General features: G+C 45.6%; 1 protein-coding gene across 9 annotated transcripts in view; it reads left to right on the forward strand.

Annotated features, from left to right (window-relative positions):
- Positions 1–26,143, forward strand: part of LOC129637986 (RNA binding protein fox-1 homolog 1) — a 408,351-nt gene that overhangs the window by 242,112 nt on the left and 140,096 nt on the right. For all 9 annotated transcript variants that reach the window (XM_055562381.1, XM_055562374.1, XM_055562372.1 and 6 more), the window contains exon 3: positions 24,662–24,805. In XM_055562381.1, the coding sequence (XP_055418356.1) occupies positions 24,662–24,805 (144 nt within the window). The remainder of the gene's footprint in view (positions 1–24,661; positions 24,806–26,143) is intronic.

The raw sequence follows: 26,143 nt of genomic DNA on the forward strand, positions 1-26,143 counted from the left end.
GGACTACAGAGGTTAGATGGCATCACTGACTCCATGGACATGAATTTGTGTAAACTCTGGGAGATAGTGAAGGACTGGGAAGCCTGGCATACTGCAGTCCATGGGGGTTGCAAAGAGTCTGATACAACTGAGAGATTGAGCAACAGGATGAGAAGGAACCCTGTTTGGTTATAGAAGAAAGGGGTTCTGGGGAGAGGAGCCACTGTATGCAGAGGTTTTGGGGTAGGAAAGATCCTGCAGGTGCTGAAGGCATGAAAGGCAGGAGGAGACTCTAAGGATGTGAAAAAGCAAAGGGCTTGAAGTGAAATTGTCAAGGTGGAGACAAGCCAGGGACTCAGATCTAATTCGGAGATGCAAGGGGAAGTTCCCAGAGAGTTTTGAGGCAGTAAGAGCACTGTTCTCTTGGGTAGATTCCTCCAGATTTTTTTTCCAGCGAGGCTTGAGGACACCCTTAAGGACCAGGGGAAATGAGTGGTCTCCCGGACTCCGCTGCCCATGAAGATTAATTTGGCAACACAAATATCTGCTCCCAGGCTGGGGAGATGGCTCTTACGATACCCAGAGGGAGAACTCTATGATCTCAGAGCCCTTGGAATGTTTGCAGCAGCAAAGCCACGTTGTCCCATGGAATGTCTCTTCCATTTTTAATGAGGAGCCTGGAGGCACTGTATAAATAAAACGGCCAAATTATTAAATTATCACTCTACAGGGCATCTTATATTAGTCCTAATTAAATGATGCTTTTCATAGTTACAAACAGTGCTCAAAAAAAAAAAAAAAAAAAAAAGGATTCCCATGTTTAATTTAGACCTAACAGAAGTAGGAAGCCTTAGAAATTTCTACAAGAGGCACAGTGCCCCTCGACTCACTGGAGGGCATAGGTGGTGAGTTTTCAGGTACTGCCCTGCATTTTAAAATTCCCGGTTACTCCAGCAACAGCCTGGTTCACCCAAACACAGACACCTTCATTCATCCAAACAAGAAATACTTGTGGGACTTCTACTTTCAGCTATAGTGGAGAATTAGAAGTAGGTTTATATAGGTTTACATTCAGACCATAAACTGGAAAAAAAAAAAAAAGATCAATGTATAAGGAATGATGGAGACACATAGTGGATAAGAAAACCAGCAGAAGGGAAAATAAATGAGCTGAACCCTATAGTTGTTTTTCAATCACTAAGTTATGTCTGACTCTTTGCAACCCTATGGACTGCAGCATGCCAGGCTTCGCTGTCCTTCACCAGGTCCCAGAGTTTGCTCAAACTCATGTCCATTGAGTCAATGATGCCATCCAACCCTACAGAGGCCCCTCTCCATGGCTTATGGCATGGAGAGGGCTCCCATGCCACAGGGCAGGAAGGGGAAACCCAAGTAAGGAATATTTGGAGTGTACTTGCTGGGTATCAGCTACAAGATACTGGGGACAGGACACAGTAGCAAGTGAGATAGACAAGGTATCTCCCCGACTGCACTTACATGATTTGAGAAGAGACTAAATAAATAGGGTAATTTCAGCTGATGCGTGAGCAGCTGGCAAGAACCAATTGTAAGCTTTTCTTCCCAACTCTGTATTCAGTGATGTCATGTCGGTAGGAGAGTATTTTTACTGCAGAAGTTGGCAGGGCTTGGTTTTTCTTGTTGTTGTTGCTGTTTTGTCTTCTGGGTTTTTTTTTCACCCCCCTTTGTTTTATTTTCAAACAGTGTGGTCAGGGAAGGCTTTATAGGAGTGTCATTTCTGTCAAAACATGAGCCAGTCATTCATGAGGCTAGCCCTAGGAGGAATGGTGCAGCAGAGACAATCGCACATGCAAACACCCCACGTCCACGTCCTCCACTTGTGCATCATTGCTGATATCAAGACAGAAGCTTCAGCCTTCCTTATGATCTTTTAATGAGACTTGCGTTCCACTGGTGTATCAGCCATCCTTCTTCCACGCCAGCGTAGTGGAAAATATCTTTGCAGAATCTCATACCTGCATCCTCATGTTTGTTTTCAGATTGTCTCCGACATTCTAATTCTGTATCTTTTCTTCTTCTTTTTTAATTATTCCGTAGTGGAATTTTACCACTCATTCCCAGTAATGTTTCTTTATTTCCTTGTTGGGGGAGAATGCTCCAGTTTCTTACACAGTCTGTGACATTCATTTGTCGTTACAGCAGATTTAAAAACAAAAACCGGACTGTTCCTTTTACCTCTAGAGGTGTTAGGACTGCAGCCTGGGAAGGGGAAAGAGACTTTGGAAGACATTTTCCAGAAGTATTTTCTTGAGCACCAGGGTGTTTTCAGAGAATTTGCAGCGTTGACCCTGAAGGAATGACCAGACTGGAGCCATGCCCTGAGTCACCGCCAGGTCAATGTTAATTGATAATGATGCTTTTTATGGCAAAAGCTGAACTGACCCTCCATTCCATTCTTAATATGCACAGCAACAGCGGAGAGGAGAAATCCATAGTTCATGACCCTGTAAGATTTATGTCTCAAGCCTTTCCAAGGCTCCATCCTTCTGTTTTGCTTTTGCTTGATTTGTTCACTACTTTCAAACATCCTCTGATATAACCCCTCTGTCCTCTCAATAAGCAAATGCGATCTTCCAGGAGGAGCAAGGGCACGCCTTCCTCCCTTCTGCCCTTCTGTCTTTCCTTTCTTTCTTTTATTTTTGCATTTTCTAGTGTCTGCAATTTTTAAAGACCAGGATCCGTGTGTGCTCATTTGGTCAGTTGTGTCCGACTCTTTTCGACCCCATGGACTGTAGCCGGCCAGGCTCCTCTGTCCAGGGGATTTTCCAGGCAAGAATACTGGAGTGGGTTGCCAGTTCCTACTCTAGGAAATCGTTCCAACCCAGGGATCGAACCCACCTCTCCTGCCTTAGCAGGCGAATTCTTTATCACCTGGGAAGCCCAAAGGTAGCTAGCTTAAAATTTTACCGGACAATTCAGAAGGGATGTTAAACTTACAGGGCAGTGAGGCATGCTAAACACTGATCCACAGACACTCACAGGGCAGGAAGGTGCATGTGGCAAAAGTCACAGTTCAGATGAAGACCTCCAAGTGGCCATGCCTTGGGGCTAAGATGCACAATTCATTCCAGAAGGTACTGGGTGTTGCACAGATGAAGCACTGTAGTAAGCCCCAGCTGCAAGGGAATACTTACGGCAGAATGGAGTCAGCTAGGGTAGTCCAAATGCTAGGCCAGTCACAACCTTGAAGAATTTGTGAGCTGAGAAGGCTGCATCTGGAGGCTAAGAGCCTGGTAGATGGTGACATCTAACCTCAGAGGTAGCTGAGCCTGTATGCGTAGAGTTCTTTCTGTTCTGCTCTGAAGCCATCAATGTATACCAGGCTCTGTTCTAGGCATTAAGGATAAAGAATAGCCACCCAGTTCTTATTCTTTCAGGGCTCATGGCTCAGTTGGGATAAAAGACAAATTGAGTTTCGGTTGAATATTGAATCAACCCTGAATCTTCATTGGAAGGACTGATGCTGAAGCTGAAGCTCCAGTACACTGGCTACCTGATACAAAGAGCCAACTCACTGGAAAAGACCCTGATGCTGCAAAAGACTGAGGGCAAGAGAAGGCGGTGACAGAGGATGAGATGTTTGGATAACATCACTGACTCAATGGACATGAATTTGAGCAAACTGCAGGAGATAGTTGAGGACAGAGGAGCCTAATGTGCTGCAATCCATGGGGTTGGAAAAAGTTGCACACGATTTAGCAACTGCACAACAACAACATTGTCTAAGAGCATGCTACTGCTGCTGCTGCTAAGTCACTTCAGTCGTGTCCGACTCTGTGTGACCCCATAGACAGCAGCCCACCAGGCTCCCCCGTCCCTGGGATTCTCCAGGCAAGAACACTGGAGTGGATTGCCATTTCCTTCTCCAATGCATGAAAGTGAAAAGTGAAAGTGAAGTCGCTCAGTCGTGTTCAACTCTTAGCAACCCCATGGACTGCAGCCTACCAGGCTCCTCCGTCCATGGGATTTTCCAGGCAAGAGTACTGGAGTGGGGTGCCATTGCCTTCTCCAAGAGCATGCTAGGAGCAGCAAAAGGGCCAGCAGCATAAAATCTCCCAAGGCAACCCAGGGATGATTAGTCATTCAGTGATGTCTTCCAAGCCCTGTACTAAATGCTTTCCATGCATTCTGTGATCCTTACAGCAATCCTGTATCTTATATCCTCTTATAAGAAAGTCCATTTTACTGACTAGCAATCTGAGCCCAGAAAGGTTAACCAACACATTCATGGTTGCACAGCATGTAGTAGAAAAAAAGATTCAAACCAAGAAAATTGAATTCTTGAGTTCAGCCTCTTGGTCATTAGCTGTTCTAACACATAGCTGGAGTAACCCAGATTTAGCCCTCTGGATCTCAGTTTCCTCTCTGGAAATACGGGCATATTCATGGCATTGTAACTCTAAAACTGAGCAGCTGACTTTGAATGTAAATGAATTCAGAGGCCAGGTCAGGCACCTTCAGCCCTCACCCTTTTAAAAACAAAACATCCTGCATGTATAGCTTGGGGTTTTCCCTGGTGGTTCAGATGGTAAAAGAACCTGCATACATTGCAGAAGTTCTGGGTTTGATCCCTAGGTAGGGAAGATTCCCTGGATCTTGGCAACCCACTCCAGTATTCTTGCCTGGAGAATTCCAACTTTTTTCTGGCTGCCAAGCTCCCGGTTGGTTTCATTTTCTCATGCAAAGCCAAATGCATGACAGCAAACCTGTAATTTCAGCCACATTATCACCATATCCTAACCAGGCAAGCTTATTAGCTCAGACAATTAAGGAAATACAAGTTGAGAATACTTGGTTATTAGGGAGAAAGGAATAGCATATTAATAAATCCAAGAGGTTGCGACAATTAGCACTTGTCATAAAAATCAAGGAGAACACTAAGGAAATGGATATTATGTTTATTATTTAGCATTTACATAACATTTTGCATTTATTAAATGCCTGATAATTGTTCTTGTCTGTTTCTTTCAGTTATAACTCCAATAAAGGACATTTGCTATTCTAGTGGGCAGCGTTCGGGGCCTTTAAGGAAGAGCTCATTAAATTACTTTTCAAGTAATCTTCCTATCCTCCTGCTCAACTCAGATTTAAGTAAAGAAAGAAAACACCCAGAAATCCTGCTGAAATGTAAATTATTTTATCCTTCTTCTTGGTTCAAAGGCCTCCAGTGGCTCCCCCATTTCTCTCAGAGTAAAAACCCAAATCCCACAAATGCAAGTTGATTGGATCCTGCAAGAGAAGAAAAGCATACGTGAAAATTTAAATAAAATCCGCAGTTGATAATAGAATACCAAAGTTAACTTCTTAGTTTGGAGAAATGCATGTGATTAGGAAAGATGCTAACTTCAGGGGAAGCTGGGTGAAGGGTGCGGCTTCCCAGGTGGTTCTAGTGGCAAAGAAACCACTTGCCAATGCAGGAGACACAGGAGACGCGGGTTAGATCCCTGAGTCTTGGTGCTACATTCTAATAAGAATTATGTACTTTATTGTTTACTAGGACTTCCCTGATGGCTCAGGAGGTAAAAACTCTGCCTGCATTGCAGGAGACACAGCAGACTTGGGTTCGTTCCCTGGGTCAGGAAGATCCTCTGGAGGAGGGAATGGCTACCTACTCCAGTATTCTTGTCTGGAGAATCCCATGAACAGCAGAGCCTGGTGGGCTACAGTCCATGGGGTCGTAAAAGAGTTGGACACGACTAAGCACATATATATCCGTTGTTTACTGTGAGTCTGCAAAACAATTATTAAAAACCCATTTTTCAGATAAGGCAATGGAGGTTGCATGGAGAACTAATTTGCTCCATGGTGCACAGTTGTCCTGGGGCCGAGGTCTGGAACCCACGTGGTTCTGATCCTAGACTCTAGCTCTTCATCAGTTCTCGGCACTGTCTTATCACCAAGAATTCTAAAGCAACCAACAAAGTGATCAGAATGCAACTCTTCCAAGGACTGGCTGTTCTCAAACTTTGTCAGCATTTCTTAAACTGTGGACCAGAAACCACTTTTATTAGAATTGCCTGGTATGCTTGTCACAAACTCGCATCCCTGGCTTCCGCCAGGGATGGGGTAGTAAATGTTTAACAACTGTCCTCAGCCGCTGACGGGGCAGGAGGGGTTCAGGACACTTTACCAGTTTCCATGGTGTAAATAACTTCCCCCATGGCCGATTTCAAGCTACTAGTGCCTTGTCACTGAATGCAGAGTTGGCTGAAGATGCGCAGTAGCAAAACATTATGTAGAATGTCTACCATTCAGGTATTAAAGAAACAGAAAGAAATTTCAAAGGCACCTCGTAAATTATCATAAATTATCATATTTACATATTATTGTATTACCATATTATCATATTACCATATTGTAAACTAGTAAAGTGTAGTAAAAAAAAAAATTAGGAAGCAGAGTTTGAATACTTATGACCTTTTTATATATTTTATTTAAGGGTGAATTTATATCATTTAATTTTTTTATTTTTTAATTGAAGTACAATTGCTTTAGAATGTTGTGTTAGTTTCTGCTGTATAACAGAGTGAATGAGCCCTATGTATACATGCATCTGCTCCCTCTTGAGCTTCCGTCCCACCCACCCCATCCCACCTCTAGGTCATCACAGAGCACCGAGCTGAGCTCCCTGCACTACCCAGCAGCTTCCCACTAGCTAACTGTTTTGCACACAGCAGTGTATATATGTTAGTGCTACTCGCTCAATTCATCCCACCCTCTTATTTAATTTTTTTCAAGGCTGTGTTCAACAACAGGCTCACAGTAGCCCTGACAAATGAACCATTGGTTCTCACCATTCCGTAGGGACAGGCTGCAGTATCCCTTTGTGTATGTGTGCTGAATTGCTCAGCCGTGTCCATCTCTTTGTGACCCCATGGACTGTAGCCCACCAGGCTCCTCTGTCCATGGAATGTTCCAGGCAAGAATACTGCAGTGGGTTGCCATGCCCTCCACCAGGGGATCTTCCCGACCCAGGGATCGAACCCTTGTCTCTTGCATCTCCTGCATTGACAGCCGAATTCTTTACCACTAGCACCACTTGGGAAGTCCACAGCACCCCTTGGCTTCAGACTAACGAAAATCAGCAGTGGGAAGGCTAGGACCCTGGAATCTGCATTTCCAAGGAGTTCCCCAGGTGATCCTGCTCTGGGCTCAGATTCCAAAGCCGGTGCCCTAAGCCTCTTTCAGAGCATCTTTGGAGTAAGTGGATGAAAATAACCTGTAACAGGACAAACATCTAGAAAGCGTAGATGGGGATCCATATTCCTAGCTGATGCTCTGCAGTTCAGTGAAATGAACTCCACTGTTACTCATCTTAAAAGATTTTTCTAAAAATTGCATAAAAATATCGCAGAGCTTTATTTTATTTTGCCCTTCAGTGAAGGATGGTTGCTCTCTGTGAAAGCACAGGCAGTAAATCGTGTTCCCCTCCCAGTCAGCAGAGGAGGAAGGTTCAGAGGCCTCTCCTGAAAGGTTTAGGCAAAGATAACAAAATGTCAGGAAAGCTGCAGGGCAGGGCTGAATGGAAAAGGAGGCTGGTAATCTCAGATTCAATACAAAAAGATCAAAAGCATCAAATAATCAGTCAGAGGTGAGCCTCCCCATCAGAATGTTCCATCAGCCTTGGAATTCAACCTTGTGATTGTATTAGGATGTATACATTATACAACTCCCTTTCTGTCTTGCTCTTTCTCTCTCTCATATACGTATGTGTGTGTGTGTGTGTGTGTGTGTGTGTGTGTGTGTGTGTATGCTCTGCTTGGCTACTAAGTCGTGTCCAACTCTCTGCGACCCCATAGACTGTAGCCCTCCAGGCTCCTTTGTCCATGGAATTCTTCAGGCCAGAATACTGGAGTGGGTTACCATGCCCTCTTCAAGGGGATCTTCCCAACCCAGGGATCAAGCTCAGGTCTCCCACGTTCCAGGCAGATTCTTTACCATCTGAGTCACCAGGGAAGCCCAGGAATACAGGAGTGGGTAGCCTGTCCCTTCTCCAGGGTATTTTCCTGACCCAGGAATTGAACTGGGGTCTCCCGCATTCTAGGAGGCTTCTTTACCAGCTAAAGAAGAGCTACCAGGGAAGCCCCTCTCTCTATATATATGACCTCATAGAGAAAGCTAGGTACATCTGAGATCCATAAGAAATTCTGTATGACTAACCGTTTGAAACCATTTGAGAAACCTTTTGAAACATCACCTGCCTCCACCCTACCCCACCCTATCCCCACCCCCATCAGCCTTAAAAATACATGTCTTCTTTTTAGGTCAAGGAATTAATTCAGAGAGACAGTGTACCCCCCAAAATCAAGGGTAATCCAATAGCTGTATGTAAACCCAGATACACACAAGATCCAACCCAGAGCTTGGGGTGTGTCCTCTAAACGGTGGTTTTGCTTTTTGAAGGTGTCTCAAGAGGGTTGCTGTGCCGTGACTAATGTTTACTCAGCACTCACAAAAACACCTCAAGTCACCAGCCATCACTGTGCCTGCATTGTGGTTCTAATCCTCCCCATCTTCTGGTTCTTTTCCAGTCACGTTGAAGGTAGTCCATCAGTGCTCTTTGGAGGAATGAATTCATAGGAGGTGAGGTGTAGAGGGGCCATGTAACAAGTCCAAGGTTGGATAACTGGGACTGGAGCTCCACTTTCCTTTGGTTTCTTAGTCCAGACACAAACGCTCAGCACTGCTGCCTGCCTAAAGAATGAAACAGTGGCTCTGAGATACATCAGAGTCGCCCACGAGGAATGATTATAAATGATTCATCTTGGGTCCAGGATTGTGAGTAATCAGTTGTGGGGTAGGGCCCAGAAACCTGCATTTTCAACTAACTTCCCCAGGTCACTTAGACGTGGTCTGAATATGCCTGTAGATAGACTGATGTCATTCACACAACACTCTCTACCTCTCCAAACATAGGCTAAGCTGCCCACCTTTCAGAACACAAAACCTGCATTTTGCTAGGAGGACCAACAAGAACAACCCCCTGGGTCTCACATGCCGGTCTCCGCACTCACCCTTCCTGAGTCTCAGAGCCTTGACTAGTCAATTTATGGTACCTGGAAGCCCACCAAATTCAATGCTCTCATGTTTTCAGGTGCCTTAAATTTCAATCCAGAAACAGGACACAGTGAGAGATGGACAAAAGTTGGGCTTGAATCCAAGTCTCTTAAATTGGAGGACCTCAAATGACTAAAGGTTCAATGGCTGTAGTCCAGTGACTACAGGTCTCCCCTGTAGCTCAAACAGTAAAGAATCTGCCTGTTGGAGGAGACCCGGGTTTGATCCCTGGGTCGGGAAGATCCTCTGGAGAAGGGAATGGCAATCTACTCCAGTATTTTTGCATGGAGAATCCCATGGACAGAGAAGCCTGGTGGGCTATAGTCCGTGAGACCCCAAAGAGTTAGACACGACTGAGCGACTAACGCTACTACTACCAATGAATAAACAAGCTTTCTAGTCTCTACATTGGTTTCCATATTCTCATCTGCTGTGTGGGAACATCTTGCTTTTCCCTTTAACCCACAAAAATGGAAATTGTTGCTCATAGATACAAAACATCTTGAAGTAGTCAAAGCACTTTCTGGGACATAATTCCATTTGCTTCTCTCTGACCCAGGAGGGAGGTGATATCATTTTCCTTAAACAGATCAAGAGTTGGAGACTCTGAGAAGGCAGGTGACTTGCCCTAGGTCATGCAGCATTACATCTACCACCAAAATCTTATCTCTTGCAGCTTCACCCTCTTCTGATTAGAGCTATGAATGACATAATTAGATGAGATGGCGCAGGACTGGCAGCTCTTTCTCCTTCTCACTGCTTTTGGCTGCTTTCATGGACAACAGAGGCAGTTGTTGTTCAATCGCTCAGTTATGTCAACTCTTTGTGACCCCACGCAGAGCAGCACACCAGGCTTCCCTGCCCTTCACTATCTCCTGGAGTTTTCTCAGACTCATGTCCATTGAGTCGACGATGCCATCCATCTATCTCATTCTCTGTCTCTCCCCTTCTCCTCCTGCCCTCAACCTTTCCCAGCATCAGGGTCTTTTCCAGTGAATTGGTTCTTCGCATCAGGTGGCCAAAGTATTGGAGCTTCAGCTTCAGTCCTTCCAGTGAATATTCAGGGTTGACTTCCTTTAGGATTGACTGGACTGATTTCTTGCTGTCCCAGGGACTCAACAGAGGCAGATCAGCCATCAATTTACTAAACAGACCTTTAAGGAAAAGTTTGCTCTCTGTCTAGGTAAAGAGCAAACTCTAATGGAGATGCAGGCATGTCTACTTTCAGAGTGCACTTCTTAGTATTTTTATTTCCTAATGTATGTTTAAACTCCTCCCCATCTACCAGTGCACTAGAAATTAGCCTACTTATGAATAAAATTTGGAACTCAGAAGTAACCGGAACTGTGTCCATTTGCAGAAGTCACATACATTATGAGACAAAATTCTTTAGCTCTCCAGTGTCGGAATAGACAGATCCACATTCACACACACACACACAACACACACACACAACCACATCCACCTATGTCTTGGAAACACATCCACATATGTCTGAGACACTGAGAAAACTCCAGTAGTCCTAGGACAAAACCCTAGGAATGCTTGTCTCTTTGTTTCAAGCATTTATACAAAGAAAGGTCATTAATAAGGCAAATCCAGGGATTTTAGCTGAGATCAGTTTCATCTTAAATTCATCACTCATTTTCTGCAGCCAGATTGTGCCATCAGCAGTTTTATTAGGCCTGGGGAATGAACACCATGCACAGGTCTGCCATTTGGTTAAATTAAATACATGGTGGTGGGGAGGGGAATCTTTGAGGATTTGAAGATTCTTTGCAAAATAGCAACACATTTTTTTTTCTTTTTAAATCGATGTTTAAGCTGACCTTGATTTCTGAGTGAGACGGAGGATTAAAGACAACATGGGGACTCAGGTGGGATGAGAGGAGAGCCATAGGAGAGCCTCTCCTAGCCGGGGGAGGCTGGGGGTCGCTGTCTCTTTCAGGCTGTGTGCCTGCTGGGCTAGAGAAGAAGCCTTATCTTCATGATGCCATCAAAGTAGGAGAAGGCAGCACAGTTTCTGCAAGAACTTGACACGCTCCTTGAATCAGTTGGGCCCCGGGACGTCATTAACAGAGGATTCCTGCCTGCTTCTTACCTGGGGATTTATAAAGGTGGAGGTGTGCTGGCATAGTTAGAAACAGCAGGATGGGAAAGGACTGTCATGGAGAATGCGTCCGGGTGCCCGTCCTCTGCTCCCTGTGGTTCCCCTGGCTCCTGGAAGAGCCTGAAGTTCAGAGGAAGGATGGGAATGGGTTCTGAGGCTGTCCAGGAAGTCTAGTGCTCAAGGAGGGGACCCTGCTTATACGGAGAGTTGGGAGCATTGAAGACACAGGGCTCTGGGCGACAGTAGAAGTTGAATGGGGGCGGAGGGGGAGGAGGTGGCTGATCATGGCTCCAAGTAACCCAAACGTGCTGACCCCTCAGGCCCCACCACCCTCACCAAAGCCCCCAGGGGCACACGTGCTCCGGCTGAGTGACAGAGAAAGCCTAGCAGGGCACCTGTTTCTCCCCATCGGGAAGCATCTTGTTTCTTTAAATGTCCTCTGCCTCCTGCATCCTTTCTTCCAATCCCTGCCCCAAAGAGCAAGCCCTAACGGGAAGAAGAGGGTCCCACGGTGGACCTTCTCTTGAAAGTGCTGGAATGGGAGGGGTGGAGAGGCAGGGAACACGCCCTGCTACTGCAGGTCCATAAGGGCAGGTTTGCAGCACTTGGAAGTGGGTTTGCATCTCATGGACTTTGGAGGTCCTTGAAAGTGGACCTGGCTGTTTTTAATCACCAGGTGATCAGAAAGCTGTCCCATGGTCTTCATGTGTCATTCAGGGATTTGACCCAGGAAATTGGTCCCACCCACCCTGCCACTGTGCCTCCCATGTAATGACTGAGCATCCCGAAGAAGCTCTGAGCTCTCTGAACCTCAAATTCCTTGATCATAAAATGAGGACAAACAGTAGAATCTTCTTCTCTGAGTCATCAGGCGATGCAGTGAGCTTAATGGAGTGCCAGTCATTCAACTAATCTTTATCAAATGGCTGTCAGGAGTCAGGCACTGTTCTAACTGTCCATCACCATAATAATTATGTGTGTTAGTTGCTCAGTCATGTCTAACTCTTTGCTAACCCATGGACTATAGCCCCACCCTCCACCAGGTTCCTCTGTCCTTGGGATTCTCCAGGCAAGAATACTGGAGTGGGTTGCCATTCCCTTCTCCAGGGACCTTGCTTATAAGGAGAGTTGGGAGCGTTGAAGACACAGGGCTCTGGGCAACAGTAGAAATTGAATGGGGGCGGAGGGGGAGGGGAGGTGGCTGATCATGGCTCCAAGTAACCCAAACGTGCTGACCCCTCAGGCCCCACCACCCTCACCAAAGCCCCCAGGGGCACACGTGCTCTGGCTGAGTGACAGAGAAAGCCCAGCAGGGCGCCTGTTTCTCCCCATCGGGAAGCATCTTGTTTCTTTGAATGTCCTCTGCCTCCCGCATCCTTTCTTCCCGACCCAGGGATCAAACACATGTCTCCTGCATTGCAGGCATGTTCTTTACCGTTTGAGCCACCAGGGAAGCCCTTTAGGGCAGAACACTTTTTCTTATTCCTAGGTATTTGCAGGTTCTGCTAAACATTGCTATGGACTGAATTGGTTCTCCCCACCCCTGCCCCCATCCCCTTGCCTCCCACCCAAATTTCTATGTTCAAACCCTAACCCGCTGATGTTATTGGGAGGTGGGGGCTTCAGGGAGTTATTGAGTTTAGATGACATCATGAGGGTGGGATCCTCCTGATCGGATAAGTATCCTTAGAAGAGGAATTGAGAGAGGCCATTCCCTCTCTGGGGCTCCCCAGATTGCATTAGTGGTAAAGAATCCACCTGCTAATGCAGAAGACACAAGAGATGCCATGGGTTTGATTTCTGGGTTAGGAAGATCCCCTATAGGAGGAAATAGCCACCACCTCCAGTACTCTTGCCTGGAAAATCACATGGACAGAGAAGCTACAGTCCATGGGGTTGCAAAGAGTTGGACATGACTGAGTGCACATGCGCTCATCCCCTTCCACTGTATGGGGACATAGCCAGAAGGTGGCAAGCCAGAAAAGAGCGCTCTCACAAGAAACCTAGCATGCTGGCACCTTGATCATGGGCTTTGCAGCCTGCAGAAGCATGAGAAATAAGTGTCTGTGGGTTCACCCATCCAGTCTGGGATATTTTGTTACAGCAGCCAGCACTAACTCATACAGACACGTTGGGAGCTTATCTCCATTACAGATATGTTCAGCGCTTGGCCCTTGCCCGCTCATCCTATTCTTTCAAGGACTTAAAAAAAAAAACCAAAAAGCCAAAATATATTGAGTTGTCCTATTTCTGTCCTCCAGTCCTTCTCCTTTCCTAGGAATTTCATCCTTCTGGCAGAGCACTGAATTTGAGTTGAAAGAAATGCAACATGTTTCTAAATTCTGTGTCACCTGGCTACAGAATCAGCCCAGCTGACTCAGGATGGAGGCATTAACTCCATCCAAAGCTGTGTGATTAACTTATTTGTTTGCCTACAGAGCTAAAATGGAAAGAAAAAAAAAAAAAGCAGGAAGTGGAGTGAATCCGCACAGACCCCGTTTTGAAGTTGGATTTCTAGAGAACCCGAGATGAGGGTTTTAATGCACATTCCCTGGGCTTACCACGATTATTACTTTTAATGGAAAATCACTTTGCACCATCTTGCTTCATTTTAAATGGAGAGTGTGTAATATTGTCAAATGCCAGGGTAGGAAGTCGATTTAGTATGCATGCTTTTCTCCCCTCTTCGCTCCTTTCCGTGGTCCTTTGTACACATTCAATATAGTTACATTTTTGCTTAGAACATATATATTTTCCCCCTGAACTTTTCTCGATTGCTTTTTTATCAAGTTTACAAATCAAATCAAATAGGTATATTGCAAAGCTCTGCGATATTATTTTCGGAGCTTATAGTGCAATGTATTGAATTACGCTAGCCTGTGCTCTGGCCCTGCTGTTCTCCGTGGATTGAGAGAGAGAGTCTGTGGATCCTCTAAATTTACCCGGCATTCCTGGCTAAATCAAGACTGCTCTTCAGGCTGCGAGAAGAGACAGGCCAAGTGTTCGTAACACAAATCAATTTGGTCCCAAGTACATCGCAGTGGCTACTCAACTATCTCTCCCAATAATATTGTCAACTTAATCAAATAATACCTCCAAGACACTCAGCTTTTCTCTCGGAGAAATAGCTTGATTGGTGGAGGAGGGAGAAGCAGCTGGCTATTCAAAAGTACACTTTTTATTTATCACCACTGAGAGCTTTGTGTGTGGAGGTGGGGGATGCCCTTAGCAGAGGGAAGATGCTGAATATTCAGTGGGCTGACCGAGAGGTGGGGCAGGGTGGGGAATCTTACTGCCTCAGGGTTGCGTCTTGGATGGTCTGTTTTGATACCTTCATGGCAGAGTGAGAGATGCTCAGCAGGAAAGAAGATGGACCCAGAGAATGTTCCTGGAATGACTCAATAAAGTACCTATTATATAATGTGGGCTTCCCAGGTGGTGCCAGTGGTAAAGAATCCACCTGCCAATGCAGGAGATTCAAGAGATGGCAAGTTTGATCCTTGGGTCCAGGGGGTCTCAGAATTGGACACAGTTGAGCAACTGACCACACAGTGTGTGCTTAGTACCTTGGTTGTGTCCGACTCTTTGGGACCCCCTTGGACTGTAGCCCTCCAGGCTCCTCTGTCTGTGGGATTCTCCAGGCAAGAATACTGGAGTGGGTTGCCATGCCCTCCTGCAAGGGATCTTCCCAACCCGGGGATTGAACTTATGTCCCTGTTATCTTTTGCACTGGGGTTCTTTACACTAGTGCCACCTGGGGAAAGCCCTTTTCCTGGGTTCTCCTCCCAGAGATCTGGTCATCCCCTGGTACACAGGTGAACTCAGCAGAGAGTCCCTGGGCTGGGAGAGAGGAGACTATGGAGGGCGGTGCCACAATCTGAAAGGCGCGGATTCCTGCATGACCATGCCTGCTCTCTCCAACAGTCGTCCCTGGATTGGTCGATATCAAAATCCAATTTCACCAGGATTAGCCTTGGGTTGCTCAGAGCTATTCATTGAATTAGGAACGATTATAGCAGAGGGAGCCCCACGGTTCTTTATTAAGGTTTTCTTTTTTTTTTTAACGGAAGCACTAAGCGATCAGGAGATTAAAGAGCTGGTGGTGTTTTCTTAACATTTATAACCTGCGCTGATATCTGGGGAGTTTGTTTATTAGGAAAAATTCCGAGGCACACATTCTGCCTCCTAATAGAGCCCTCGAACTGGACCAGAGCAGGAGCCGGCTTTGCCGTTCTAATGAGTGTATTTGGGAACCTCTGCCAAGAGCTTCCTGGAAACCTACATCTGGAGTTAATGGGCTTTGCATCATGTAGGTTCCCTGGTGGCTCAGATGGTAGAGAATCCACCTGCAATGCTGGAGACCTGAGTTCAATCTCTGGGTCAGGACAATCCCCTGGAGAAGGGAATGGCAACCCATGCCAGTATTCTTGCTTGGAGAATTCCATGGACAGAGGAACCTGGTGGGCTACAGTCTATGGTGTTGCAAAGAGTCAGACAGGACTGAGGGATGAACACACAGGGTCCTTCAACCTTTCCTGCAATGATGAGGAAGCTGCATTTCAGAGTCATTGACATCCATGGGCCTGAGAAATAAAGAACAAAGCTGATGTTTATTAATCCTGTTTGTAATAGGATGATGATGATCCCATTTCTTCATGGTGCTTTGATTTCATGACCCTACACTAAAGGATCTAGACAGAGATGCATTTATCATTTTCGTTGTTCAGTCACTAAATTGTATCTGACTCTTTGGGACCCCATGGACTGCAGCTCACCAGGCTTCCCTGTCCTTCACCATCTCCCAGAGTTTGCTCAAAGTCAGGTCCATTGAGTTGCTTATGCCATCCAACCATCTCATCCTCTGTTGCCCCCTTCTCCTCCTGTCTTCAATCTTTCCCAGCATCAGGGTCTTTTCCAATGTGTTGGCTCTTCTCATCAGGTAGCCAGAGTATTGGAGCTTCAGCATCAGCTCAGTTCTTCCAAGGAACATTCAGGGTTTATCATTTTATCCAAGTTGGAACTAAGACCCAGAGACATGAAGTCAGGATTCATGCAACTCACTCGTGGCAAAACCAGGTTTGTTCATGTATGCCACAGATATTTACAGAGAACTTACCACATGTGCTAGGTGAGTGGTTTTAATTGGTGCAGTTTTGCTCCCCCAGGACCTTTGAAGCCTCAAAGTGATTTTCAGTTGTCCTAGTCCCAGGGCAGGCTAGGAGTAGAGCCTGTGACATCTAGTGAGTGGAGGTCAGGGATGCTACTGGACATCTTATGGTTCACCAGGTGATCCCCACATCACAGGAACCCCCAGTGCCAACAGTTCTGTTGTAGAGAAACTGTGCTCTAAGAGGTAAGAGATAAGTGCATAGAGGTTCTGCCTTCCCTGTTCTCATGCACTGTGCATTCTGGTAGAGAAGACAGATGATAGAAATTAACAGAAGCATATAATGCAAAACAAGAAGTGATGTGCGCTGTGCAAGAACAACAGGCATGAAGGGAGGAGATGCTGATGCAGCTGTTTTATTTATTTATTTATTTTTTTTACCGAAGGATAGTGGACCCACAGTGTTGTAGGGAGAAAATTATCCAGGCAAGGGGGACAGATAAACAGGTGTGAAGACTAAGGAATGTGCTGAGTGTTGAAGGAAGAGCTAAGAGGCTTGTGACCAAAACTGGGGAAAACCAGGAGACAGGGGGTCAAGGCAGCATCTCCTAGACCAGGGCAAGGGTCTGGCCTGGAAGGTTCAGGGAGGGACAACACCCCAGCCATTCTGCCTACACCGCTAACATCTGTACTCATCTCAATTTCCTTCCATCTCTGAGCAAGTGGAACAGTATTAATTTGCTTGGTTTTTAAGTTCCACCTTCTGATCTTCCAGACGTGGTTACAAGGTACATTTCTAATTCAGCTGGGTCTCACTTTAGAGCCAAAGTGACTTTAAAAAAATCAGACACGGATAAATCAAGAGTTCTTCTTTCAATGATTAATTCCCACTAAGCTTTGACATGCACCAGCCTTGGGGAATGTAATCGCAAACCTGGTAGATCCTGCCTTTCAAAAAGACATGTTCTAGATGGTTCATTCTGTTAGTAAGTCTTGTAGCTTTTTCACATTGTTTTATTTTTATCTTTAGAAATCTCACCCTGTGCTTTTGCCATAGGCTTTAGTGGACTCCTTAGGGATTTTTGTCCATCTGTGTGAGGAACCTGCAGGCAGGTCTTCGTCTTTCAAGTGCTGGTGGCCTTTCTGGAGGCTTCAGCCCAGCTGAAGGTCATCACTGCATTCAGGGGCGAGTACAGAAAGGGGTCTTGGAGCCTATGTTTGAAGGGAAGGCTCAAATCTCTTCTCATTTTGCTGTTCAGTTCAGTTTAGTCACTCAGTTATGTCCAACTCTTTGTGACCCCATGGACTGCAGCAGGCTGGGCCTCCCTGTCCATCACCAACTCCCAGAGTTTACTCAAACTCACGGAGTTGGTGATGCCATCCAATTATCTCATCCTGTGTCATCCCCTTCTCCTCCTGCCTTCAGTCTTTCCCAGCATCAGGGTCTTTTCAAATGAGTCAGTTCTTCACATCAGGTGGCCAAAGTATTTAGTCATAAGTCATGTCTAACTCTCGCAATCCCATGGACTGTAGCCCTCCAGGCTTCTCTGTCCATGAGATTTCCCAGGCAAGAATCCTGGAGTGGGTTGCCATTTCCTGCTTCAGGGGATCTTCCTGACCCAGGGATCGAACCCATGTTTCCTGCATTGACAGGCAGATTCTTTACTACTGAGCCATCTGAGAAGTGAGAACTCATCAGAGTGACCAGTGTGACGGCTGAGAACCCAGGGACAGCTCTAGTGGGGGCATTCTCCCTTCTTCTGCATCTGGGTTGAGGCCAACCCTTTTGAGAGCCTCATACCACCAGGACTGGTTAAAAAGTGCAACCGTGCCTTGATAATTCTTGATAACAGTTATTCATTTTCCAAGCATTTCCCATCTGTTTGCTTAGCAGGGGACTTCGTGGGTTGAACGAAGGCCTTCAAATATGTGTCCGTGTTCTGACCTTCGTAAACCTGGGGATGTGACCTTATTTGGAAAAAATAAATAAAAGGTCTTTACAGATGCAATTAGGTTAAGGATCTCAAGACTAGATCAGCCTCAATTTAGTGTGAGCTCTAAATCCAGTGTCCTTAATGTCCTTATAAGAAGAAAAAAGGCCGAGGGAGACTTGAATCTCGACACTCAGAGGGAAGAAAGCCAAACAGAGATGAGAGACTCTAGCAGCGCAGCCCAGGCGAGCCAAGAAACCACCAGCGGCTGGAAGAAGGAAGGACGTCCCCCTGGGAGTCTCTGGCCAGAGTGGGACCCTCAGGGCATCTTCACTGTACTTCTCTGGCCCTTGCAACTGAAAGAGAGTCCATTTCTGTTGCTTTAAGTTGCTAGGTTTTTGGTAATTTCTTAGGAGACTAATAGAGGGATATGAAACCCTGAGTATGTGCTGAATGTTTTCCCTGAAAGGTCCCAGCAAAAAGGAAACCTCACAGCCTGAAATACTCAAGATGAGGTGTCAATAAGGGTCATTCCCATAGTTCTGACCCCTCGCGAGATCGCGCCTTTGTTGCAGCTTCTTTTGTTTGCCTTGTGCTCCATATGGTCCTCATCACATCGCAACATACAAGCGAGCATGCTCAGTCTTGTAGATTGCTTCCTTAGGCTTCTTTGTCAGCCTCTGGATACTGATACCCTCCCTCTTCCCTTTCCTTTTCCATTCCTCTCTTGTTGTTGCGTCGCTAAGTCATGTCCAACTCTTTGCAACACCATGGACTGCAGACCACCAGGCTCCTCTGTCCTGTGAGATTCTCCAGGCAAGAATCCTGGAGTGGGTTGCCACTTCCTTCTGCAGGGGATCTTCCCAACCCAGGGATCAAAGCCATGTCTGATGAAGGCAGCTTCTTTTACCACTGAGCCACCAGAGAAGCTCCCGACGATGTCTGAAATAACTTTTTGGTTTAGTTTTTTCTTTTTTCTGTGTTATCTTTAAAAATTACTTTTAACACACAGGTATGTAGTGCAGCCGTTTCTGAGCATTTTTTGTATTTGTGCCCAGCACGCAGTGATCAATTGAGCGTTGCGTGTTTTTATCAAAGGAAACAACACAAAGATTTCTCCGAAGTCCTGTTTGACTAAAGATGATTAATTTAAATTTTCACATGAGCAGCATAATGCTATTAATCATTTAATATGTTTAATCGTAATCTCTGTAATTCCTAATTAGGTTTATTAAACTGAAACATCCAGCAGTTACACACAAATCCAAATCTTAAGTTTCCTTCTTGGGAGGAGAAGGAGCAGGTTTTCATTTGCATTTAAACAGCAACTTCTGACTGAAGGGGAAAAGTGGCTTGAAGGCCTGAGAACTAGCCTGCTGCTTCTGCAAACTGAAGAGTCTCGTGTTTGAGCAGTAAGACCCCCAACCCCTCGGAAAGTGACAGTCTCATGATTCAAGGTCATTTCCGTCTCGTGGATGTGTCTCCAGACCTCATATTGTGCACGTGTGTGTGCTCAATTGCTTAGTCATGTCTGAATCTGTGTGACCCCCATGGACAAAGGTGCCTGGCGGGCTACAGCTTCTCTGTCCATGGGATTCTCCAGGCAAGAATATTAGAATGGGTCGCTATTTCCTCCTCCAGGGGATCTTCTTGACCCAGGTTATTGAACCCACATCTCTTGTGTCTCCTGCATCAGCAGGCATATTCTTTACCATTGCACCACCTAGGAAGCCCCAGGAAGCCCCGGCACAGCCAAAAACTATAAATAAATATATAAATATCCAGTTTACAAGTGTCAAAGTTGTAATATTGTTCTTCCCCTCTTTGGGGGTAGCAAAGGAGACGGTTCACTCATTCATTCATTCGTTTCTTCCTTTACTCCTAAGGCATTCACCCATTCAGTGAGTCAGCCAGCCAGGAGACAGACATTTGTCATTTGTCTAGCATGGCTCAGCCTGTGTCTCATGCCGGTCATGTCACCACGCTGCTATGGTCCTTAAGGAAAAATTGTATCCTCTTGATCTACCCGTAGGGTTCTTTAGGTCCACCCCCTGCCTCCCTCTGCTGGGTCCTCTCCCAACCTTCCTTCATGCACGCTCCCTCTGACCAGTGACATGGAGGTCTGCATGTAGTCCCAATCTCAAAAGGGTGCCAGTGAGGTGTGAGTTAAAGTGAGATCTTAGTGCCCTGCCCAGGAAGTGAACTGGGTAGCCTGGATGAAAACCATGAATCCTAGCCACTTGTTCCCAAGGGGCTAGAGGCTAGAAGCAAAATTCACCGGGCCCTTGCCCCATTGAAAAATGCATTTCTCAAGGAGGCAAAAACTGTAGAAAGAGGTACAAAATTTATGATTAGAGACACAGCACAACCAAGTTGGAGAGCACACAGAGAAGCAGTTTGTTAAGACAGAAGCAAGGCAGAGACACACACCCAAAGGGAAAGGGTGTCAGCGTCCCCCTAATGAGGAAGCGTGCATTAAAGAGGCAATTAAGTCATTTATGTAGGGCATTTCTGCCAGATCTCTGTTTACCTGCATGCTCAGTCGCTTCAATCGTGTCCCACTTTTTGTGACCCTGTGGAGTATAGAGCCCACCAGGCTCCTGAGTCCATGGGATTCTCTAGGCAAGAGAATCTCATGGCCTTCTCCAGGAGATATTCCCAACCCAGGGATCGAACCCCTGCATTGCAATCAGATACATTACTGCTGAGCCATTGGGGAAGCCCAGATCTTTGTTTACCTTTGGCCAATTATCTCATTTCTTTTCCCACTCCTGACCTGCCCTAGGACCCTCCCCAACATGCCTGTGAAACTTTTTCCCAAAATGGATTTTTCCCAGAGGCCAGTGCAGGGTGGGGGTGGGGGGGTGTGCTTGGCATCACATATTATGGGGTGATGCCCCCTCCATTTCGACCTCCAAGGAGCCTTTCTGGGCATGTGTAGTGTCTCCCTTGCCCCAAGGATGGAAAATATATGATCTCTTGATCCTTTACTCAAATTGGGTTTTGTCCCTCTCTGTCCTTGCCATAGCTGTTAATATCCCCAGGAGACAAAGTTTGGCTATTGACCCTGTTTCTATTGCTGTTTTCTATTTCAAAGTGCACACAGGAGGCTGATTGTAAATATCTAGCCTGGAGCCCACCTGCCCCCTTCCTCAGGAAACGTAAAAAGGAGGCTAGTTGTACATGCCGAGCTTGGAGCCTGTCTGTCTCCTGCCTTAGTCCCCTAAATCCAGAATTCACCTCTCTGCATCTTGGCACATACTTTGCACACCACTGGTACAGCATCACCTTTTCTCTTAGACATGTCCCGGTAAAAATGTAACCTCTGGACTCAGCAAGCCTGAGGAACCACCAGCCATATGGTGTGTCCCTGATTTAGAGTGAATCAACCCCCTGAGGGTCACTCTGACCCCTCTTAATAGTCTGTTTAACCATTGTCTCTTCTGCCTCTTTCTCTTCTGCTAAGCTAGACACTGTGTATGCTTTGGGGGATGAACTTATGTGCCTCGGGGATAGTAGTTGGTCAGGAAAGATGTGTTTACCAAGCAAATGGGAACCTTCCCTTCATGTTTCCTTAATGAGGCTTTTTACACCTCTCCTTTGACATTTTTAGGGCTTCCCTGGTGGCTCAGCTGGTAAAGAATCCACCTGCAATGCAGGAGACCTGGATTCGATCCCTGGGTTGGGAGCATCTCCTGGAGAAGGGAACAGCTACCCACTCGAGTATTCTGGCCTGGAGAACTCCATGGACTATTCCATGGGGTCGCAAAGAGGCGGACACAACTGAGCGACTTTCACTTTCACTCTCACTTTGACATTTTTTGTAAAAATCACCATCATTCTAAAAAATGCCTTGCCTTCCACTTATTGATTGTGTCTTGTGCTGGGAACTGTGGCATGATGGCTCGTGTGTTACGGTGTTTGGTCGTCACAGAGCCTTAACGGTATGCACCATTGTTATTGTCTAACTCAATGGATATAAATTTGCGCAAACTCTGAGAGACAGTGGAGGACAGAGGAGTCTGGGATCAGCGGTCCATGGGGTCCCAAAGAGTCAGACATGACTTAGCGACTGAACAACAGCATTGTTACTACTCATTTTTCAGGGTAGAGAACTATCACCAGCCTTTTTATTAGATCCAGCAGCATTAGGAATATGACCAAGTGCATTATCTTCTTGACACAACCCTTGGAAGTTGAAGAAAGTATCTGGTAGGGCTTTGGATACCAAAGAAGCTTGGAAGCATAGTACACCAGCTACCAGAATGTCTTACCTTACAAATACAATTCAGTGTGTGTTAGGAAGGAGATTTCAGTGAAACCTGTCGTTAAGGACAAGGGTTGATGAGAAAGTCACTGATTATGTCCATGTTATTAGTTTTGTCCTAGTTGTATGCTTCTAGATTGCTCATAAGTAAAAGCAGAGACATGACTTTGCCAACAAAGGTCCATCTAGTCAAGGCTATGGTTTTCCCAGTGGTCATGTATGGATGTGAGAGTTGGATTGTGAAGAAAGCTGAGCACCAAAGAATTGATGCTTTTGAACTGTGGTGTTGGAGAAGACTCTTGAGAGTCCCTTGGACTGCAAGGAGATCCAACCAGTCCATTCTAAAGGAGATCAGTCCTGGGTGTTCTTTGGAAGGAATGATGCTAAAGCTGAAGCTTCAGTACTTTGGCCATCTCATGCGAAGAGTGGACTCATTGGAAAAGACCCTGATGCTGGGAGGGATTGGGGGCAGGAGGAGAAGGGGACGACAGAGGATGAGATGGCTGGATGGCATCACTGACTCAATGGACGTGAGTTTGAGTGAACTCCAGGAGTTGATGATGGACAGGGAGGCCTGGCATGCTGCAATTCGTGGGGTCGCAAAGAGTCGGATAGAACTGAGTGACTGAACTGAACTGAAGAACGAGAGGACGATTTCTCCTTCATAAGCTTGATGGCCTTTTTCATGGTTTTCCATCATGTTTTAGCGAAGTAGACATTTTATGTGAATGGTGTCTACTGCCACCTAGAGGCAGTACATGCTAATTGCAGAGAAAGCATCTAGAAGCATCTCTGAAATGTTCAAACTCTAGAACTGAGCGTATGGAAGTGGCCTAGATTATTGAATCAAATGTTACTGTGACTTTTCTCCTGGTTCCTGCCTCAACGGGGGTATCATTGTAATATCATGTTATCCGGGCTTTTCCTTGGAGGATGGGACTGAGTGGGAGGCAGAGTAATAAACTATACCAGTAATGTAACATTGTCGACACCAACTTGGGCCAATATAACTTTCTAACATAGGCGCTCTGTGTCTTCATTGTCCAACACGGAAGCCACAGCCACGTGTGGCCTCTGAGCACTCAAAAATGTGGCTACTGTGAGGGAGGGACTGAATTTCCCATTTGATTTAATTTTAATTCATTTCCATTTAAAGAGCCACATGGGGTCAACTGTCATGAACAGCACAGGTCTGCAAAATCAAGAAAGGAAAAATTAAAACCTTGAAAAAATTTAGTCCATCAGATGGTTACTTGGACTTCAGAATACCAAACAGCCTTTTCAAATGTTTTATACTAATGTTTTTATCTGTACAGCCTTGGCAATTAGGTAGGCATATTTTAAGATTTTGAACAGCCTGGATGAAAGGAGGATTCTCCTTTCTAGATGAAGCTTTCTCTAATTACCTACTGAAACTCCCTGCCCCCCAGTTCCAGCGAGTCCTTGCCCTTACTTTATCCCCCTCCCTCTTATCTCCATCCTCCAGCTCTGTATTTCTTGAGTTTATTGTCTAATTCTTCCCCCGTAAGAATTAGATCCATTATAGTAAGGATCTCTGCTTCTTTGCTCGTGGCTGAATCCTGGATCTGTGATGGGCACTCAGTGGTCTTTCAATAAATCTTTGCTGGATGAATGAATGATTCAGCAGTTTCTTCCTACATTATTCCTTTGTTCTGGCATTTTTCTACCATTTTGAGGAAGCAAAAGCACACTGGATATATGTGGAATCTAGAACAAATGGTATAGATGAACCTGTCTGCAAAGCAGGAATAGGGACACAGAGGTAGAGAACAAATTGTATGGATACCAAGGGGGGATGGTGTGGGCGTGGGGTGAATAGGGAGATTGGAATTGACATATATGCACTATTGATGCTCTGTATTGTAATACACTATTGATGCTATGCATAACCTAGATAACTAATGGGAACCTACTGTATAGCTCAGGGAACTCTACTCAGCGCTCTGTGGTGACCTAAATGGGAAGGAAATCCTAAAAAGTGGGGATATATGTATATGTATAACTGATTCAGTTTGTTGTACAGCGGAAACTAACACAACACTAAAGCTACTATATGCCAATTATATATATATATATATATTTTTTTTTTTTTTATGAAAAGCACGTTCAGGTCCACTCTGAGCCTCTTTGCTTTGCTCTTATTCTTTTAGCAGACAGATGACGCGGCACCCACGGATGGCCAGCCCCAGACACAGCCTTCTGAAAACACGGAAAACAAGTCCCAGCCCAAGAGGCTGCATGTCTCCAACATCCCCTTCCGGTTCCGGGATCCGGACCTCCGACAAATGTTTGGGGTAAGTACTGCCTTTCTTCTCCTCTGCAGTGGCCGCTCCGGGGTCCCCAGAGTCCTCCCCTCCTCATGTAATTTCTTGGTATTCATAATACAAAGTGAGCAGGGGTGGAGGGAAGGCATTTTAGATCCTATCTGTGGGTATTCTTTGGCCAGGATCTCCATGATTTTAGTATAAACTTTTCTGCTATGTTTGCCATGTTTGCACTTGGACCAATGGTACTTCTTCAAGTTAGTAACTTGAATGTCGAATGGAAAATAGGCTCCCAGGTGCTTGAAACAAGCTCATTACTGATCCCCTGTCAAGAGCCTAGGGACCCATGTGACAGCTAACATGGTTATGGGTCATCTTGGTTTTTCTCGCTATGGTGGTTGCCAAATTATTGGGAAGATAATATCATAACCTATTTCTGCAGACCTTGCTCTTTCCCAGGTACTGAGCATCTGTATCTCAGAGGTGATTGTAGAGAATAATTAGTTCTGCATAATGCCTCATTAAAACAAAACCACTGCAGATTTCAGAGTCTGACTTGTATCCTGCCATATATGTTCTTCTGGAATCTGTGGTGAGGATTCAGAGATTTAACTTATAAGATTATATGCCACATATTACAGTCTTGCCCAAGTACCATCACGGAACAGGGAGCAAGACAGAAGCCACCACCAACCCAGAGAGAAGAAATGATAGAGTCGCTTGCTCGGGGGACATTGTGACCCTGATTCTCTTTTGGAATGACCTTTGCACCATCCACCTTGGGAAGGGATGAGCTTGCCATCGCTTTGGGCTCAGTTCCACCAAAGGACAAAGCCATGACAGCTTGGATATCATTCATTTTTTGCAAATACAGTGACAGTCCCTTTGTCTATGTCAGCCCAGCATTGGTGGGAAATGTCTGTGGATTCAATGAACAAAACTACATTCTTAACATTCGACTTGGCTGCCCAGAGAGTCCCCTTCTAAGAGCTTTTGGTTGGGTGCAGAGATGACAAAAGGAATAAGAAGAGGCTCAACTTCCCAAGTCTAGGTCTGGGCCAGGTAGAGCTCATTCTCTGTATGAAAACACCAGCTCTGTGTCATCATTCCGCAATGGTGGGGTGAACGCACATGTTTTCTTTAGCATGCATGATGTTTATCAAGTATGCATTGGACACAAAAGCCAACGAAGTGTCATAGCTAAGATACCCAGGCCTGAATCCTGACATTTCAGTGGAAAAGGTCAGCTTGTGCTCTTTTATCTCTCTCATTTGGTAATAACCTTGAGTTGAGCCTCTAACTCTTGCAGAGCAGAGATACCCTCGGGCAATTTCAGGTCAAAGATGTCTTTGAAAAGTGCAGAGCATT

Source organism: Bubalus kerabau, chromosome 23, assembly GCF_029407905.1.
Source record: "Bubalus kerabau isolate K-KA32 ecotype Philippines breed swamp buffalo chromosome 23, PCC_UOA_SB_1v2, whole genome shotgun sequence".
Lineage (NCBI taxonomy): Eukaryota > Metazoa > Chordata > Mammalia > Artiodactyla > Bovidae > Bubalus > Bubalus kerabau.